Consider the following 18,758-nt stretch of genomic DNA (forward strand, 5'->3'; position numbering starts at 1 on the left):
TCTTCTTTAGCTCCATCGCCGCTCCTCTCTCCTCAAGGGTGGTCCCCAAAGGTTGGTGTGGAGTCCCGGTGTACTACCCACCGGTCTTCTTTAGCTCCATCTCCATCTCGTCTCTCCCCAAGGGTGGTCCCCAAAGGTTGGTGTGGAGTCCCGGTGTACTACCCACCGGCCTTCTTTAGCTCCATCGCCGCTCCTCTCTCCTCAAGGGTGGTCCCCAAAGGTTGGTGTGGAGTCCCGGTGTACTACCCACCGGTCCTGGCAACCATCATTACGCGCACCTGTGCTTCATCATGAGGCACACCTGGACTCCATTACCTCATTTATTACCTCCCCTTTATCTGGCACTCCCTTAGGTTCTTTCCCCAGGCAGTATTGCTTGTGTTTCATGTCAAGATGCTACTCCTGTGTTGTATTGTTCCATGTTTGTTATATTAAACTTACCACCTGCACCTGTTCTCGACTGCCAGTGTCTACGTTAGAAGACTGAAATATAAGAAAAATGTTTGACATAGAAAACACTGGATTTTTGTTGTAAAAAAAATAAAATAATAATAATTAATAATAATTCAAAACATTCCACCCATGAGACCAAAGAGGGTGCTTTGATCACTGACTGCAAGAAAGGGGTACGGCCAACACCACCTTGCCACATACTGCACATGAAACCCATTAACATTATGGTAATCCAGTGAATGTGTGGGGGGTTCACACACATGAATACATGAGCGGAAGGGTCACAAAGACAGAGTACAGATAATGGACTAAAGTGACCCAACTCCCTATGCCATTGTGTGTGTGTGTGTGTGTGTGTGTGTGTGTGTGTGTGTGTGTGTGTGTGTGTGTGTGTGTGTGTGTGTGTGTGTGTGTGTGTGTGTGTGTGTGCGTGCATGCGTGTGCGTGCATTTGTATACGTATATGCTTTCGAGGTAAACAACACAGAGGAGCACATCTGAACTTGAATTGAGACGCATATCACAGATAGCAGTGTGCGATTTCCATTAAAGTTTAGAGTTACAAGTGTGCTGATCTCGCGTTAGGCTTCGGCTCCAGTGTTAACCTAGCTGTGAAAAGAGGGTTCCATGGAGAGGTTGACTGCACGGACAAGGATGGGGCGTTGCTATGCTCTCCATGGGCAGCATAAGAGGATTTTCCGTCCTCGAGTCTGAGCAACTGTCACAAACACTCAGTCACCTGTTCCTGACCCCTTTCAGACACCAGGTCTTGAGTGGGAGAAAGGGGTGATGGGGAGACACCTCTTTCTCAGTGGAACCTGTTTCTTTCCCTTTCTCTTTCTCAGCCTCTTCCTCTGACATTGGTTTTTAAAAATGAAGAGAAGAGCCAATTTAAGAGATGTTTTCCCCATTGCAACTTTCTGTCAACATTATACAGTGCATTCAGAAAGTATTAAGATCCTTAGAATTTTTTTACATTTTGTTACATTACAGCCTTATTCTAAATGGATTAAATAATTTTTTCCCTCATCAATCTACACACAATACCCATAATGACAAAGCGAAAACAGGTTTTAGAAAGGTTTGTAAATTTATAAAGAATAAAAAACAGAAATATCTTATTTACATAAATATTCATACCCTTGGCTATAAGACTTGATATTGAGCTCAGGTGCATCCTTTTTCCATTGATAATCCTTGAGATGTATCTACAACTTGATTGGAGTACACCTGTGGTAAATTAAATTGATTGGACATGATTTGGAAAGGCACACACCTGTCTATATAAGGTCTCACAGTTGACCGTGCATGTCAGAGCAAATATCAAGCCATGAAATCGAAGGAATTGTCCGCAGAGCCCCCGAGACAGGATTGTGTCAAGGCACAGATCTGGGGAAGGATACCAAAAAATGTCTACAGCATTGAAGGTCCCCAAGAACACAGTGATCCTCCATCATTCTTAAATGGAAGAAGTTTGGACCCACCAAGACTCTTCATAGAGCTGGCAACCTGGCCAAACTGACCAATTGGCGGAGAAGGGCCTTTGTCAGGGAAGTGACCAAGAACCCGATGGTCACTCTGACAGAGCTCCAGAGTTCCTCTGTGGAGATAGGAGAACTTTCCAGAAAGACAACCATCTCTGCAGCACTCCACCAATCAGGCCTTTATGGTAGAATGGCCAGACGGAAGCCACTCCTCAGTAAAAGGAACATGGAGTTTGCCAAAAGGCACCTAAAGACTCTCAGACCATGAGAAACAAGATTCTCTGGTCTGATGAAATCAAGATTGAACTCTTTGGCCTGAATGCCAAGCTTTACATCTGGAGGAAACCTGGCACCATCCCTACGGTAAAGCATGGTGGTGGCAGCATCATGCTGTGCAGATGTTTTTTAGCGGGAGGGACTGGGTAACAAGTCAGGATCGAGGGGAAAATGAACGCAAAGTACAGAGAGATCCTTGATGAAAACCTGCTCCAGACCGCTTAGGACCTCAGACTGGGGCGAAGGTTTACCTTCCAACAGGACAATGACCCTAAGCACATAGCCAAGACAACGCAGGAGTGGTTTCGGGACAAGTCTCTGAATGTCCTTGAGTGGCCCAACCAGAGCCCGATGTAGAGACTTGAACCCGATGTAACATCTCTGGAGAGACCTGAAAAAAGCTGTGCAGCGACGCTCCCCATCCAACCTGACAGATCTTGAGAGGATCTGCAGAGAAGAATGGGAGAAACTCCCTAAATACAGGTGTGCCAAGCTTGTAGCGTCATACCCAAGAAGACTGGAGGGAGTTTGCTTCAACAAAGTACTGAGTAAAGGGTCTGAATACTTATGTAAATGTGATAATTCAATTTTTTTTAGCAAACATTTCTAACATGCTGTTTTTGCTTTGCAATTATGGGGTATTGTGTGTAGGGAGAAAAAATGTGAATCCATTTCAGAATAAGGCTGTAACGTAACAAAATGTGGAAAAAATCAAGGGGTCTGAATACTTTCTGAATGCACGGTATGTGGGGCCCATGCTGGAATTGAACCCACTACCTTGGTTGTTGCTATAGCTAGCTCCATGCTCCAGTCAAATGAGCCTTTAACATTCTATTTTGTAAGCTTGCAAAACCCTGTCTGGAAGATGTTAAGAGTACAAGACTGTCCTATTTAAAGGTACATCCACACACAGTTTTTGGGAGCAGAATGGTTTGTACTGTGCATATACTGTAGATTGTACTGAACATTTGAGGAGTATTTCAGGGGCTATGTAAGAAGCTGTCACCCTTGTGTTAGCTACACTCTCTCCTGTGGTGCAGTGTGAGCACTGTTTGTACCTCCCTGAACCTGTCTGTGCCCAAGGCAAGCCAGGCATCCTCCTCAAGGCCATACTTTGGTACTATCTCAAGCAGTTTGTGGAATTATTTGATATTACTGTGGGTTTGTCCCACGGCCACACACACACAGACACACACGCACATTTGCAACAGTGCTCGTCTGTTTGGAGTATGTTTAAGTGCCCTCTCTGCCTCCTGCATGTATCTCCTGCCCACTGTATTCTAATTCCCCAATCCTCTTTGTGAAAGCGACGTGTGCCACTGACAGAAAACAGGGTTAAGCTGTACGCAGAGAGATTCATAGAGCAGCACTCGACTGGACAAAAACACACTGAGTATCCCATTCTGCTTCTCCTCTATCCCTGCAGGCATTATCTTTTTTTCTTTCTATCCACCTCTCCCTCCCCCTATTAGTCTGGGCCATTTCTCTCTGCCATCTCACTCCTCCCATTACCACCACAATTTCCCTTCAGGTCAGTGAGTATTAGTTCTCTCACAGGGGCAAGGGCAACGTTGGGACGGCAACGACTCCAAGACGACAAGCCTCTCCGGCATCATTTCCACGACGACGCCATCTCGGCAGGTGCATTACCACGGTGACACCCTCTCCTGACACGCCTAGCGGACACTGTGGGTTGGTTTGCAGGTGCACCCTGAGCAGAGACGGGGGAGGGAGGGACATAACTACCTTCTCTCTCTCTCTCTCTCTCTCTCGCTCTCTCATATCTCTCTCTCATTTTTTGTATCTGACCTGGGATTCGAAAACAAAGTTGACGGTAAAGACAACACTGGAGCTATGAGACCAAGATAAGAATGTGTTGAACCAGAAAACGTGTTGTGTCTCTCACAAGTAGCTCTGTTTTTCAAACTCAGGTCCTCAGCTCCTTTGACTCGTCTGGTTGGTTGGCTGAGATCGTTCTAATTCGTTCTGTTCTGTGGGAATTGTTTTGAGCTGGTAGCCCGGTTCAGGGACACCCAGTCCCTACGTGACTTGAGTCCACTTGAGGGACGTCACCCACAGAAGGGTCAGAGGGCGACGGTGAGGTCACCGACCAGAGTGAGAGACTGGAGCAAGAGAGCTTGGCAATTGGAGCCAACATGGAGGGGTACGGTTACGAACACTTTGGGGTGGATGGAGAGCGGGCCAGCCACCAGATGGACTACCGGAGGATCGTAGGGGACACAGAGCTACCCCGTCCCAGCTCCAACCCCTCACCCCAAGACGCGGAGCACCTCTTCCGCCTCAGCCCCCATGGGCATGGGCATGGGCACGGGCATGAGACGGCCGCACAGCGATACAGCGCCACCCGCATCCAAGCTGGCTTTGGCCCCGAGAGGTGAGTCGGGCAAAGCAAGATTATGGTTAAAGATGTACTAGAGTATTACTTAGTGAAATAAACTGGCATCCATTTGAAAAGAACAACATATTAGTGAAGGGCCAGGCAAAGAAGATTTTTAGATACTTGCTGAAATGTAGAATAGTTTACTAGCGTAGCAACTCTGGAGCTGACTCATGTTGAAATGCAACCTGAGTTGGAGTTGCATCACAGGGGGTTGGTGGCACCTAATTGGGGAGGACGGGCTCATGGTATTGGCTTGAGCCAATGGTATCAATACTTATCAAACACATGGTTTTAATGTGTCTAATGCCATTCCATTTACTCCCTTCCAGCCATTATTATGAGCTGTCCTGCCCTCAGCACCTTCCTGTGAGTTTCACCCCGTTTTGCCCTCAGAACAGTCTCAATTGGTCGGGGCATGGACAAGGTGTGGAAAGCGTTCCAAAGGGAAGCTGGCCCATGTTGACTCCAATGCTTCCCACAGTCAAATTGGTTGGATGTCCTTTGTGTGGTGGACCATTCTTGATACACACTGGAAACTGTTGAGCATAAAATACCCAGCAGCATTGCACTTCTTGAGACACTCAAACCGGTGGCCTCGCACCTACTAGCATACCCTGTTCAAAGGTACTTAAATATTTTGTCTTGCCCATTCACAATGGCACACACACACAATCAATGTCTCAATGCTTAGAAATCCTTCTTTAACCTGTCTCCTCCCCTTCATCTACACTGATTGAAGTGGATGTAATAAGTGACATCAATAAGGGCTTTCACCTGGATTCACCTGGTCAGTCTATGTCATGGAAAGAGCAGGTGTTTCTAATTTGTTGTATATTCAGTGTATATTTGACTAGTGAGCATTCAAGCTGTAGCATTAGTTCTTCCCACTTCTTTTGACTACTTTTCATTACTCTGCTTTCACCATGGTTACAATATGTAAATACAGCCCATTGAGTAGTATCAGTTTACACTGCCACATAGCCCTGTGTTTAGCCTGGCTTGTAAATAACCTTGAAGTTACATCTCCTTGTTAGCCCATAATGAAGCTCTAGGACGCCTGTGTCTTATATGGTTTATGGCGAGTCATTCTGAGGGTGGCCCCTAAACACATTGAAAAGCTATGATTCAGTGGCGTACTCTGATGCCAAAACAACAGAAACTGCCTCAAGGCTATTTTTGGAGTGGCAGGTCCCCCTTATGCCTTGCAGCTAGGGCAGCAGGTGGAGAGCTTAATGGGATCGGGTTTGAATCAATGCTTGAAAGAGCCACCGGGTGTGCATAGAGGAATCTCTGACCCATATTGTGGGTGACCCACATTTAAAGCAATGAACTCAAGCACAGACACAGTACCCGCCAGATCACCTTGGTACTTGTCAAGGCTGGGAAGGCCCTCTGTGTTTTGCTTAGTACTGGAAGAGGGGCTCCTGGTATAGTGCCACACAGGGAGTAGACCAAGGGACAATATACATCCCCATGATAAATGTACTTGGGGCGAATTCTGTTTTAATGCAGGGTGGATCACTAGTCACCATTACAAATGCATTTGGTTTTATTTGCTCTGAATATCTGTGTGTTGGTTGAGTGCACACAGCGACTGCAGTCCCACTCCATTTCATGCACAGGATCAAGGGTGCATGGGTTAGAATTCCCCACTCTCCAGAAAACGATGGTGACAAGGAAGAACAAAATTCAAATTTATCGCGACATTGCTTGCGTGATGGTAGGTTGCAATTGTTTGTCAGTGACTACCGTCAGCCACTGATGGTATTGACAGCAGTGAGCTGTCCGTCCTCCTTTTACAAAGGTGTGTGCTTGTGAGGGAGGTCTACTTCATCTGTCTGTGTATGTCTGTGTACGTGTGTGTGTGTGCTCCTCTTCCCAACCCTGAACCATCACAGACATGGGCGTTTTGTACCCAATGCTTGTGGATTCACAGGTCAACATACAGCCAAGCCTAAATAATTCAGTCTGATTCTCTCAAATCCGTCAGCTTGAACGCCAATGGTCTATTGACTTTTGTGCTTTTATTATCTGAATGGTCTCGACAGATGATAAAGGAGGGGGCCATTCTCTCTTTCTGTTTTAGTCTGTTCTGTATTTGAAAGTGAAAGTCATAGGCCATGATATACAAGATAAGAAGGAGAAAATTAGGGTAAATTCCGTCAATGTGTAGCCTCATCTACTGTAAATGTGTAAAATGTGATCTAGGCTGTTTAAGGAGGTATGTAGCCTGGCTGGCTCTACTGGTCAGTTGAGGTCAATCTAGACTAGAAAATGCCACTGTCATCCATATAATTGGTTACTAGTAACTGGTTGCATGTGACTTGTAAATATGACAGTGGTGCTGTTCAGTTAATACCTCCAAACGTTGCACCTCACTGAACCATCTGAGAATAGTGGATTTGTGGGTTTTGTCAAAATACAAAAGTCACTTTAGATTGATAAGTAGATAAGCATTATAAAAGTTGATTTCTACACATTTGAATGATTTATGATTCTTGATTGATCCAAAAACGGATGGTAGGAGGGCTGTTTATGTGGTTATATGTGGGTTATAAAATGATAATATATGGACATTGGCACTGCCAGAATATAGTGCCCATTTCCCTGTAGCCTAAATGCATGATTTTCTCCTCCAAAAGATGTATGGTCTGCACTCTGCATATTAGGTATATTACATAAATTACAAAGACATAATCTCACTAACCTGTAAAGTCTGTGATTGAGTTGGGATTTTACCCTCATGTTTTCGTATTCAATGAGCGCCCCACGTGGGAGGAGAGGGGATGTGACGCATCCATTTTCGACGCTTCTGCGAAAATATTCTTCTTCTTATTAACGCGGATACACTAACAGCGACAGGCAATCAAATTTGGACCAGCCTCGCATCATCACTTGAGTTTGTAGTAGGGGAATTAATTGTGGGTTGGTTACCTCCACAATAGAGAAAGCACACATTGCTTCCGCTCATTTTGGACTTGCTAGCTAGCTACAGCTGGAAAGTTCGCATTTCCGAACACCTTCAACGTGGTCAGCTTCAAGAGGTAGAAAACGGGCTGGAACTGATTTTTTTGTTTCACATTTTCTTAACGTAGCTAACATTAGGTAACTGTAAGTAAGACCAAGAACGTGGTGAGGTGGCTAATTGCATAGAATACAGAGCATCTCCAGTAATGAGTTGAAACATGTTAGTTAGCTTGCTAGCCGGCTACCGCTAGCTGACACATGCTCCTGCTGAATAACGCACTGATCATTTTGACCTGCGTGGCAAGAAATTAGATGGCTAATTTATAGTGCAGCTTTGGTGATAAAATACATTGCAAACGATATGTTAAATACATCATATGATGGATGGAAATCTATAAGTACTTAGGCTGCGGACAGTTTGCTAGATTCGTCATTAATCGTTAATATAGCCATGTTTTATTCTCCCTGCATGTATTTTGTGCTCAAGGCATTGTAACCATTGTTAGGTACTCAGCTGTACAGTAGCCAGATAACGGTTGTAAGTGCTAGCTAACTACTGTAGCTAGCTACGGTATTGACAGGCATTGCTCACAGTTGCCTTTCAGCAGCTATCCAGAACACTGTAGGTAGTCTGGATAAATATGTGCTTGAAGGAAACGTTTTTGCTGAACAGATCATTGTTTAACATGACTTATTAGCTCATAGTGTCGCTTGATGGCTGTTTTGTTTGCATGGACAGCCACCACAAGCAATAAAGATAAAGATGTGCTCTATTTTCCTGGTGTTTATCCAGTAAATTGTACTATATATATATATATATATATATATATATATATATATATATATATATATATCAAACATTAAAAAATGTAAAGCCACGTGTTTTATTTAACGTTAGTGCTGCTGCTATTTTTGGCATGTATATTTACACAACCGTGCATGAAAGGGTTAATTTCGTGAGGCTATATTTTGCCAGCATGCCCCCTCTAATAGAAAGGTTTCTTATAGATGTTAGTGTGTCATCCACATTTTGAAAACGTATTGTCGTTAGGGCGCAGCGATCTGGGTTTGTAAGTTCGGCTAGGTTTCAGTTTGACTATTTAGAAGTCATGATTTCAGGTTCGATAATAACAACACATAATGAAACTGTGAATAAAATGTCCATGATGGTAGTGGCTGCTTATCACTTAACCATTTATTTACATTATTTTACTTCAATACAATATTTCAGTTTGGTATATTACATTTGTTTTATTTGATGACTATTTCATTTCAAGTCATCTCATCTCTATAGAGCTGCTGTCTGACAAAATCACCATTTTAGTATTTCTTCAAAGGCATACTTTTTTGACTGCTGACTACCAACTGTCAATTTCAGGTAGAGATACTTTTGTGTATGTGGACACACCTTCAAATTAGTCGATTCGGCTATTTTATCCACACCCGTTGTTGAGAGGTGTATAAAATCGAGCACGCAGCCAAAGCAATCTCAATAGACAAACATTGGCAGTAGAATGGCCTTATTGAAGAGCTCGGTGACTTTCAACGTGGCACCTTCATAGGATGCCACCTTTCCAATAAGGCAGTTACATTTCTGCCTTGCTAGAGCTGCCCCGGTCATCTGTAAATGCTGTTATTGTGAAGTGGAAACGCCTGGGGGCAAAAACAGATCAGCCACGAAGTGGTAGGCCACACAAGAACACAAAGCAGGAGTGCTGAAGCGCATAGTGTGTAAACATTCTGTCCTCGGTTGCAACACTCACTACCAAGTTCCAAACTACCTCTGGAAGCAACATCAGCACAATAACTGTTTGTCTGGAGCTTCATGAAATGGGTTTCCATGGCCGAGTAGCCGCACACAAGCCCACGATCACCATGCTCAATGTCAAGCGTTGGCTGGAGTGGTGTTAAGCTTGCTGCCATTGGACTCTGGAATGATGAATCATGCTTCACCATCTGGCAGTCCGACGAATCTGGGTTTGGCGGATGCCAGTAGAACGCTACCTTCCTGAATGTATAGTGCCAACTGTTAAGTTTGGAGGATGAATAATCGTCTGGGGCTGTTTTTCATGAGTGGAGGCTGTTGTAGCAGCAATGTGTGCGTATTAATGCCCATGATTTTGGAATCAGGTGTCCACATACTTTTGGTTGTGTAGTGTAACCTCGGGAAGCAACTGCTCTCCTTTCAAACGAGCATTCTTATCTCTTTAATGTAGCAAGCTAAAATAAACACAGATGGACAAGTAGGCATGCAATGGATTATGGTCGTTATAGGTAAATACCACGTTTTCCATGCTAAACTATGTAGTTTCCAAAAGGCCAATATTCTACAACTCCCTACTACATCGAACAGTTCGGGCTTGATATCATTTGTCTCTAGAGAAACTGCGCAATATGCGCATTGATATCACAGAAGAAACCTGAACAAAATGCCTTGTTAAAAAATGTAATAATACAATAACAACAAAACACCAGCGTTTTGGGTTAATCACTCAGCACTAATAGCGTCGTCACCTTTTAACCCTTCATCTATTGATGGCTAATTATATTTGAAAATGCATCGAATGCTACAATCTAATGCCTGCTTGTCATCCTTTTCATTTGACAGCATGGCTGATTACCTGATCAGTGGTGGTACGGGCTATGTCCCAGAAGACGGACTCTCCGCACAACAGCTTTTCTCCGTTGGAGACGGCCTCACCTACAAGTAAGTTCAGTTCAACCACAATACAAATGCCAAATAGAACCGTATTGTGCAAGTACGCTCTCGAACTGTCCAAACCTAAGCGCAAGCGATGATGGACGATATGCGGGCGGCGCTTTGTAATGATGGCCAACACGTTTTGAATCGCAGATCTGCTCAACAACAGTCTGTTGTCGCTGATGGTCAAACGGCAGAAGAGCTATGCTCTAAAGGCGACGGGTTGACTTACAAGTGAGTAAAACGGTTGACTTTTCAACCATTTTGACACTATATACACTATACTGTAAAAACCTATTGTCTCCAAACGATGAGTTCATATAGGGGAAGCAAATGATTGTCCCATTAAAAATAGATTTGAATCAATAAAGTAACTTGTTGATGAATTTGGCAGAAGTAAACACCACATTCGCCACCAATTGTATTTTAATTTTTAGCTGGCTGAGAAAAACACTGATCTGTACAGATGAATGAGTAGGACAGGGGTGGTGGGGGTTGATTGCTTATTAACCTGATCTGTACAGATGAATGAGTAGGACAGGGGTGGTGGGGGTTGATTGCTTATTAACCTGATCTGTACAGATGAATGAGTAGGACAGGGGTGGTGGGGGTTGATTGCTTATTAACCTGATCTGTACAGATGAATGAGTAGGACAGGGGTGGTGGGGGTTGATTGCTTATTAACCTGATCTGTACCATAGGATGATATTTGCTTCCGGTAATGATATGACTGCATCTTTAACTGCTCTGAAGAATCATAGTGCATGAACTGCTATTTGATTCTTTGAGACATTCAATCACTATTCAATCACTATCTAATCTATCTAGTAATGACATCTGACTGCACTCATATCCTAAGGCCCTTTATCTGCTCATTTCATATTCACTTGTTTTTACTTTAACTGAATAACCCTCAATCCACTTTCACTCTGTTTAAAACTAACTTGATTTCAACAAACTAAGCATTGGGCTGCCCCAATATGACAGACGGTCATTGCATTGGTATGTTGCCACAGCAAGCTACTTCACTAATTTCACCCCTGTGCCCAAGACTGCCCAAAACTCTGTGCAGTGTTTTGCTTCTTGAACATACCTCTGGCTAGAGGACTTGACAAAAATGACTATCTGCTATAAAATGCTTCCAACACCTACTTAAAGGTAACATTAAAGGTTAAAATAGAGTAACATTCACGTCCTTGTGTTGATGTTGTAGCCTATGTCTTCTGACTATATGTGTCTGCGTCCCAAATGGTACCCTGTCCCCTACATAGTGCATTACTTTTGACTATAGGGAATAGGGTGCCATTTAGTACGGAACCTATGTTACAGATTAAATGGATACCGTAGGGCCTCCCAAGTGGTGCAGAAGTGCTCTGTCGAGCCGGGCGCTTGCAAGCTGACACGGTAGCCAGTTGGACGGTCTTTCCTCCGACTCATTGGTGCAGCTGGCTTCCGGGTTAAGCGAGCAGTGTGTCAAGAAGCAGTGCGGCTTGGCTGGGTTGTGTTTCAGAGGACGCATGGCTCTTGACCTTCGCCTAAACAGAGTCCGTAGGGGAGTTGCAGCAATTGTACAAGACTGTAACTGCCAATGAAATATCATGAAATTGAGGGGGGGGGGGGGGGGTAAAACTTAAAAAAAATCTATATATATTCATTCTAAACCGATTATGTGGCGTTTGTGAGAAAAACAATATTTAGACAACAAGCAGGTACAACTCAACCATTTTGTTTCTTACAGTTTAACACTAATTGCTGCTGTAAGTTGCTCTGGATAAGAACGTCTGCTAAATGACTAAATGTTATGGTTCAAACTTAACTACATCCACACAATAAGTGTATTCACTATTTACATTACACATTTGAATGGAGAGTTAGTCCCAGTTCACAGGGGTTAATTGATTAGGCAGTGTGTGTGATACCGGCGCGTCCCTCCACTCCTTAATGAAGCACGTCCTGCTTAAAGGCAAGGCAGAGCACATGACTAGCCCGAGGTACTGTCATGTGAGCGTCTCGGGGGACGACATCAGAGGACGTGAGGATGCCCTCCTTTTCACCACATCTGGGCCCGTATTACCTGTATCATACAGCTGTGTCTCCACCATGGCAACCACAGACAACTGCCTCACAAACATGGCAACCACAGACAACTGCCTCACAAACATGGCAACCACAGACAACTGCCTCACAAACATGGCAACCCAGGGCGGTAGCGACAGTGGCTCATTCTCAATTCGTCTTTCCCTATCTCCTCGGCTCCTTTTTAACCCTATTAAAGGAGAGGGTCTAAAGTCACTCCCCTCTGACTTTCTTCTCCAATGTATTTTGAGAGGGAGAGGGGATGCAAGGAGTCGAAGGCATAAATTGAGAAAGCCAGATGTATTCTCACTGGCTCTAAGGCCTACTGGCTTTGAGGTGTTTGCTTACCTGTTGTTGCAGCTGTAATCCGGCAGGCTTACTGTCCACACAAACACGCTGGAGCTGAATATACGCTCCCTTATGAAAGTGTTCGCCAGGGTGAGCTGAGATGTTCTGTCAGGGTCTCAAGACCATTTCACCAAGCTGGATCAGGGTGAGTTGAGATGCTCTGTCAGGGTCTCAAGACCATTTCACCAAGCTGGATCAGGGTGAGCTGAGATGCCCTGTCAGGATCTCAAGACCATTTCACCAAGCTGGTTCAGGGTGAGCTGAGATGCTCTGTCAGGGTCTCAAGACCATTTCACCAAGCTGGATCAATATTCTTTCAGCAACTCAACATTTTCTAGTACAGCAGACGATTCTGCTGCATGTTATTATCATATATTACCCCTGTCATAAAGAATTTGTCAATGCAGTCATTTTCTGTCAGGCTTCATGGGATGATTCCATGATGATGTCTTATGATCACAGCCACCTAATGATCCTCGGCTTCTAATTAGCCCCATTCAAACCCCTCATCTCTCCAACGCAATTCTCCCCCGGGACATTGGTGTAGAAGACAATGTATTCTCAATCCACTTACGTGGCAAAGGGACGAGAAATGAAAAGATTACAATCATGACATAATTCTACATGTGCAGTGCACTGCCGTTGCAGAAGTGTAGAACCACGTTATGAAGTAGTGCTATCCAGGCTTGTGTCAAATTGTCTGCATGAAATGAAGATGAATCAAGTCACACCCAGCATTACTAGGGCCCGAAGCGGTTTTAATAACAGAACTGTCAGGCAATAGATATTTAAACATTAATAGTATGCAAGACTAGACAGGTAAGTGCACTCTAAATCAGACCTACCCACTTTCTCTACTTAGTGGTTGAATGGTCATAACCGTTTGGCTCATGCTGGTTAGGGGTTGGCCTGACTAGTGAGAGCTGATCCAGAACCAGTGGAGGTTTGTGGCTTCCTTAAATACTGGCAGATGTTTTCCCCTCTGCCTCCCTGTCCCAGACTGTGTTGATGTTTGTGAGGTGTCTGGCGGTTGCAGCCGGACCCCTCCCTGTCCCGTTTGGTAGACATATTTTAGGCCCCATCTTTTCACCCACACAGGCGGAGGAGAGAGAGGAATGGTCTGACGGATGATAAAGGCCAGGGGGCCATTCTCTCTCTCTCTCTCTCGCTCGCTCCTCCCGTTCTATCTGATTTAGAGCCCATTCTCTCCTGCTCTCCTCCCTCTTATTCTGGTTTTCACTTTTTCCCCCCATCTCTCTCTCTCAGACAAAGATTCACTTATTCGTCTCTCCCTCTCTGTCCAGTCTGTCTGTTTTCACACCCATCTGCCAAACCACCAGATCCACCTATCTGTGAAAAACACATCATCCTTATTTTTCCCTCTGTCTCATGCTCTCTACCGCTTTCTCTCTGCCTGCCATTGTGTTCATACAGTCTAAGAAATGAAGTTGAACCCCAGATGCTTTTGTCAAGCACTGGACTAACAGGGTGAGACAGTGTTTCTCTTTAGACTAGAGTACAAGGCAAAGCGAAGGGGCAGCTTGATCAGCGATCACTAGAGGGCGAACTTATGAACGTACAATTTTTGGGATCAAGACATTTTCTATTAGTTCTTAACACAAACTCACTTGTAGTTTAGTTTATTCAAATTTATACAACAGGCAACTTTCGGGTCAGACTCCTCAACCATTGCGAGAACTAGTTTTCCCTATATCGTTACCAGGCTCGGTCGAAGTGGCAGTTCTAGGGGCTAATTTGCACATATTCCCCTTTTGGCTTTCAACACTTCCTGCTTTGGACCCAACTCCAACATGGTGGAGGTACTTGTAAACGTTGAAATTGGGTGGGGTGAGGTTGAGGGGTTTATAATAGGCCACTTCTGACCCACTGTCACCAGTTGGCTGGCAGTTGCATCGCACTGTACTATGAATCTTGTAGTCCTCTTGTCTTAAGCCATCTTTCTTTAGTCATGACAACCTGTGAACCGTGAACCTTGACCCCTGACCTTTTGCTCTGTCTGTCTTTCAGCGACTTCCTGATTCTGCCGGGCTTCATTGATTTTACCTCAGACGATGTGGTGAGTAGTCCTCTCTTCTCTGACTGTCAAGACCTTCCAGAAAGCTAAGACAATTCAATATAGGTTTTGAGCTACAGACTACCCTTCGACCTAGCTTCAGCCTACTGTTCTGTTCATGGGCTCAATTCCACTTTGTTCTGAGACCCTCTTCCCTAGCCCATTCCTCTTAAGTGTTCAGAGTGATGGGGTAGAGTAATGGGATAGAGTAATGGGTAGGTACAAGCCATACGATGAAGGCTGCTCTTAGCCTGTTGAACTGGTTAGTGTCCTCCAGTTTTACATTTTTTTCTTCATATAACCTTTATATAACTAGGCAAGTCAGTTAAGAACAAATTCTTATTTACAATGATGGCCTACCTGGGAACAGTGGGTTAACTGCCTTGTTCAGGGGCAGAACTACTAAATATTTTTTTTTTAAACGACACATTTTTACCTTGTCAGCTCAGGGATTCGATCCAGCAACCTTTCGGTTACTGGCCCAACGCTCTAACCACAAGGCTACCTGCTGGTTACTGGCCCTACACTCTAACCACTAGGCTGCCTGCTGGTTACTGGCCCAATGCTCTAACCACAAGGCTACCTGCTGGTTACTGGCCCTACACTCTAACCACTAGGCTGCCTGCTGGTTACTGGCCCTACACTCTAACCACTAGGCTGCCTGCTGGTTACTGGCCCAACGCTCTAACCACAAGGCTACCTGCTGGTTACTGGCCCAATGCTCTAACCACTAGGCTGCCTGCTGGTTACTGGCCCAACGCTCTAACCACTAGGCTGCCTGCTGGTTACTGGCCCAACGCTCTAACCACTAGGCTACCTGCTGGTTACTGGCCCTACACTCTAACCACTAGGCTGCCTGCTGGTTACTGGCCCAACGCTCTAACCACAAGGCTACCTGCTGGTTACTGGCCCAATGCTCTAACCACTAGGCTACCTGCTGGTTACTGGCCCAACGCTCTAACCACTAGGCTACCTGCTGGTTACTGGCCCAACGTTCTAACCACTAGGCTACTTGCCGCCCCTACGCTCTAACCACTAGGCTACCTGCCGCCCCTACGCTCTAACCACTAGGCTACCTGCCGCTCCAGACTGGTCCTTCCAGATCTCTGAAAACTACAGGGATAATGACTATGGGTGCACCAAGTGGGTGCAGTATTGCTTCCTACACATTCCTTATTATTTCAGCAGACACTCCTTGCCAGAGCCACTTTTGAAACCAAAGCCTCTTTACAGTATGCTGTGTCCACACAGATGCACAAACAACCCTCTGCATTCAAAGCCAAAACCTCATTCTGTAATTGCAGCTTTTCCAAAAATAATGATTCGCTCTCCGCTTCCTTCGTCATCCCTAACCTCCTAGCCACCCTATTTTTACCAAGATGGCCTCCCACGTCTGGTCTCTCTGTCTTTCTGTCTCTCTCTGTTTACGGTTGTGCCTGGTTGTTTGGTTGCTCACTCTTCTCTCAGGGGATGATGTGAGCGTTAATCTCAGGCTTTATGTGAAATCCCCCTGCCCTTCTTTCTCGTCCATCAGGAGTTTTTAATCTAATTGATATCTCTAATCTCCTTTTTTGTCCAGACTAGAACACAGCTCTTGTTGCTGTGGAAGGTGCCTGTCTGCGTTGTTGCCGTGGCGTTGTGGGTAGTCTCCGTAGGGTTGTAACCTGGTCTATTTTCTTGACGGTGGAGTCAGTCTCTGGTAACTTGGACAAGCCTGTGTTTGTCTGTCTCAACTGTGAATAGTTCATGCAATAATATTTGTTTAGACTAGTTTAAAATAGACCCCCCCCACCCTCTTCCACACAGGGATGTTTTATAAGTGTGAGGTGGGCTTCTGTCTGGTGTTTTAATGGGGAAATAATTGCTGGTCACACCATGTGCAGATGGGGTCTCTCAATTTTAAAGGTTAGTAGAATTTGGCAGGGTGGTGCAGTTGAGCTAACAAAATGGCTGCCAGTGTCCAGCCTTTTTCTTCACCCCCCCATTTCAGAAACACAATAGTTGGTATGGTAGTTTACATTTGCCAAAAATGAGGGAGGACAGCTCTTGATGTCATAAAATGCACACTCTGGTTTTCTCATGGTTTTCTCATGCCATGTTTTCCCTCCCAGCTGAGAAGACTGTGGAAGTGGCCGTGATTGTTTTATTTTAGAAAAGAGAACTTTCCCAGTGTGTTGGCAGATAGTTTCTAACAAGGTCACGGCCTGATTGTGCAAAAACGTCTCCAGAAAGACTTGGGTCCCCTCAGTCACATGCATCAGTTTAGTCAAAGCAACATCGGTCTTGTCTCTCTGATGACAGGTTTGTACATTTATTTATTATTATTTTTTTTTACATTTATTTAACTAGGCAAGTTAGTTAAGAACAAATTCTTATTTACAGTGACGACCTAGCCCGGATGATGCTGGGCCAATTGTGCGCTGTCCTATGGGACTCCCAATCACGGTCGGATGTGATGCAGCCTGGATTCGAACCAGGGACTGCAGTAATGCCTCTTGCACTGAGATGCAGTGCTTTACACCGCTGCATCACTCAGGAGCCCAGATAATTTACATTTAGGCCAGATGGCGATGTCTGCTTTCCAGTTGCATGTTCTTTACTTTCTGTTGCAACTCTTGTCTGAGACTTTGAGACTCATCGTCCAGTCAGCCATTGAAAGCATGCTTGAGAAACGTGACCAAAAGCTGCCATTTTCCTTAGGCCAATCCACAGGACAAACTTGCTTGTTGGAGCATGTCTGCCCCCTAGTGGACAACTGAGAAAGCAACCTTTACCATTACAAGCAATGATGGTCACCACCCGCCAACCCCTCTTTTACTCTACTGCTACTCTCTGTTCAACATATATGCATAGTCACTTTAACCATGTCTACATATACATACTACCTCAATCAGCCTGACTAATCGATGTCTGTATGTAGCCTCGCTACTTTTATAGCCTCACTACTGTATATAGCCTGTCTTTTTACTGTTTTATTTATTTACCTACCTATTGTTCACCTAATACCTTTTTTGCACTATTGGTTAGAGCTTGTAAGTAAGCATTTCACTGTAAGGTATACCTGTTGTATTCAGCACACGTGACAAATAAACTTTGATTTGATTTAATATTATCTAGTGTGCAGAGTGACTGATTTCCTAAACATGTTGTGGGTTATTCAGCCAAGATGTCCTCCTTACTTTCTCCACCAGGACCTGACCTCTGCCCTGACCAGGAAGATCACCCTGAAGACGCCTCTCATCTCCTCCCCCATGGACACAGTCACAGAGTCATCGATGGCCATCGCCATGGCGGTGAGACCTTGCAGCCTGACATGCGAGCCAGTAAAAAATATATATATGTGTGTCCTCTATGCTAGAAATTACTGTGCGCTTTCCACATCTGCCCCAATCGAAGTGTTTTGTGTTGCTGGGGGGAAACGTACCATAAACAGTATTCCTTCTCCAAAAAGGGTTTTGTGTTGCTGGGGGGAAACGTACCATAAACAGTATTCCTTCTCCAAAAAGGGTTTTGTGTTGCTGGGGGGAAACGTACCATAAACAGTATTCCTTCTCCCAAAAGGGTTTTGTGTTGCTGGGGGGAAACGTACCATAAACAGTATTCCTTCTCCAAAAAGGGTTTTGTGTTGCTGGGGGGAATCGTACCATAAACAGTATTCCTTCTCCAAAAAGGGTTTTGTGTTGCTGGGGGGAAACGTACCATAAACAGTATTCCTTCTCCAAAAAGGGTTTTGTGTTGCTGGGGGGAAACGTACCATAAACAGTATTCCTTCTCCCAAAAGGGTTTTGTGTTGCTGGGGGGAAACATACCATAAACAGTATTCCTTCTCCCAAAAGGGTTTTGTGTTGCTGGGGGGAAACATACCATAAACAGTATTCCTTCTCCCAAAAGGGTTTTGTGTTGCTGGGGGGAAACGTACCATAAACAGTATTCCTTCTCCCAAAAGGGTTTTGTGTTGCTGGGGGGAAACGTACCATAA

The 18,758-nt window shown here is 44.7% G+C and overlaps 1 protein-coding gene across 6 annotated transcripts in view; it reads left to right on the plus strand.

Annotated features, from left to right (window-relative positions):
- The first annotated feature begins 3,964 nt into the window (after positions 1-3,964).
- impdh1b (IMP (inosine 5'-monophosphate) dehydrogenase 1b) overlaps positions 3,965-18,758 on the plus strand; it is a 29,469-nt gene continuing 14,675 nt past the window's right edge. The window contains exons 1-5 of one of the 6 annotated variants that reach the window (XM_021564016.2): positions 3,965-4,607; positions 10,189-10,287; positions 10,435-10,515; positions 14,734-14,782; positions 17,971-18,072. In XM_021564016.2, coding sequence (XP_021419691.2) covers positions 4,369-4,607; positions 10,189-10,287; positions 10,435-10,515; positions 14,734-14,782; positions 17,971-18,072 — 570 coding nt within the window. In that variant the 5' untranslated portion in view covers positions 3,965-4,368. Of the gene's footprint in view, positions 4,608-7,377; positions 7,668-10,188; positions 10,288-10,434; positions 10,516-14,733; positions 14,783-17,970; positions 18,073-18,758 lie in introns of those variants that run through there. The other 5 variants (XM_021564019.2, XM_021564020.2, XM_021564017.2 and 2 more) reach the window with 5 other exon arrangements.

The sequence above is a fragment of the Oncorhynchus mykiss genome, chromosome 15 (assembly GCF_013265735.2).
Source record: "Oncorhynchus mykiss isolate Arlee chromosome 15, USDA_OmykA_1.1, whole genome shotgun sequence".
NCBI classification, from domain to species: domain Eukaryota; kingdom Metazoa; phylum Chordata; class Actinopteri; order Salmoniformes; family Salmonidae; genus Oncorhynchus; species Oncorhynchus mykiss.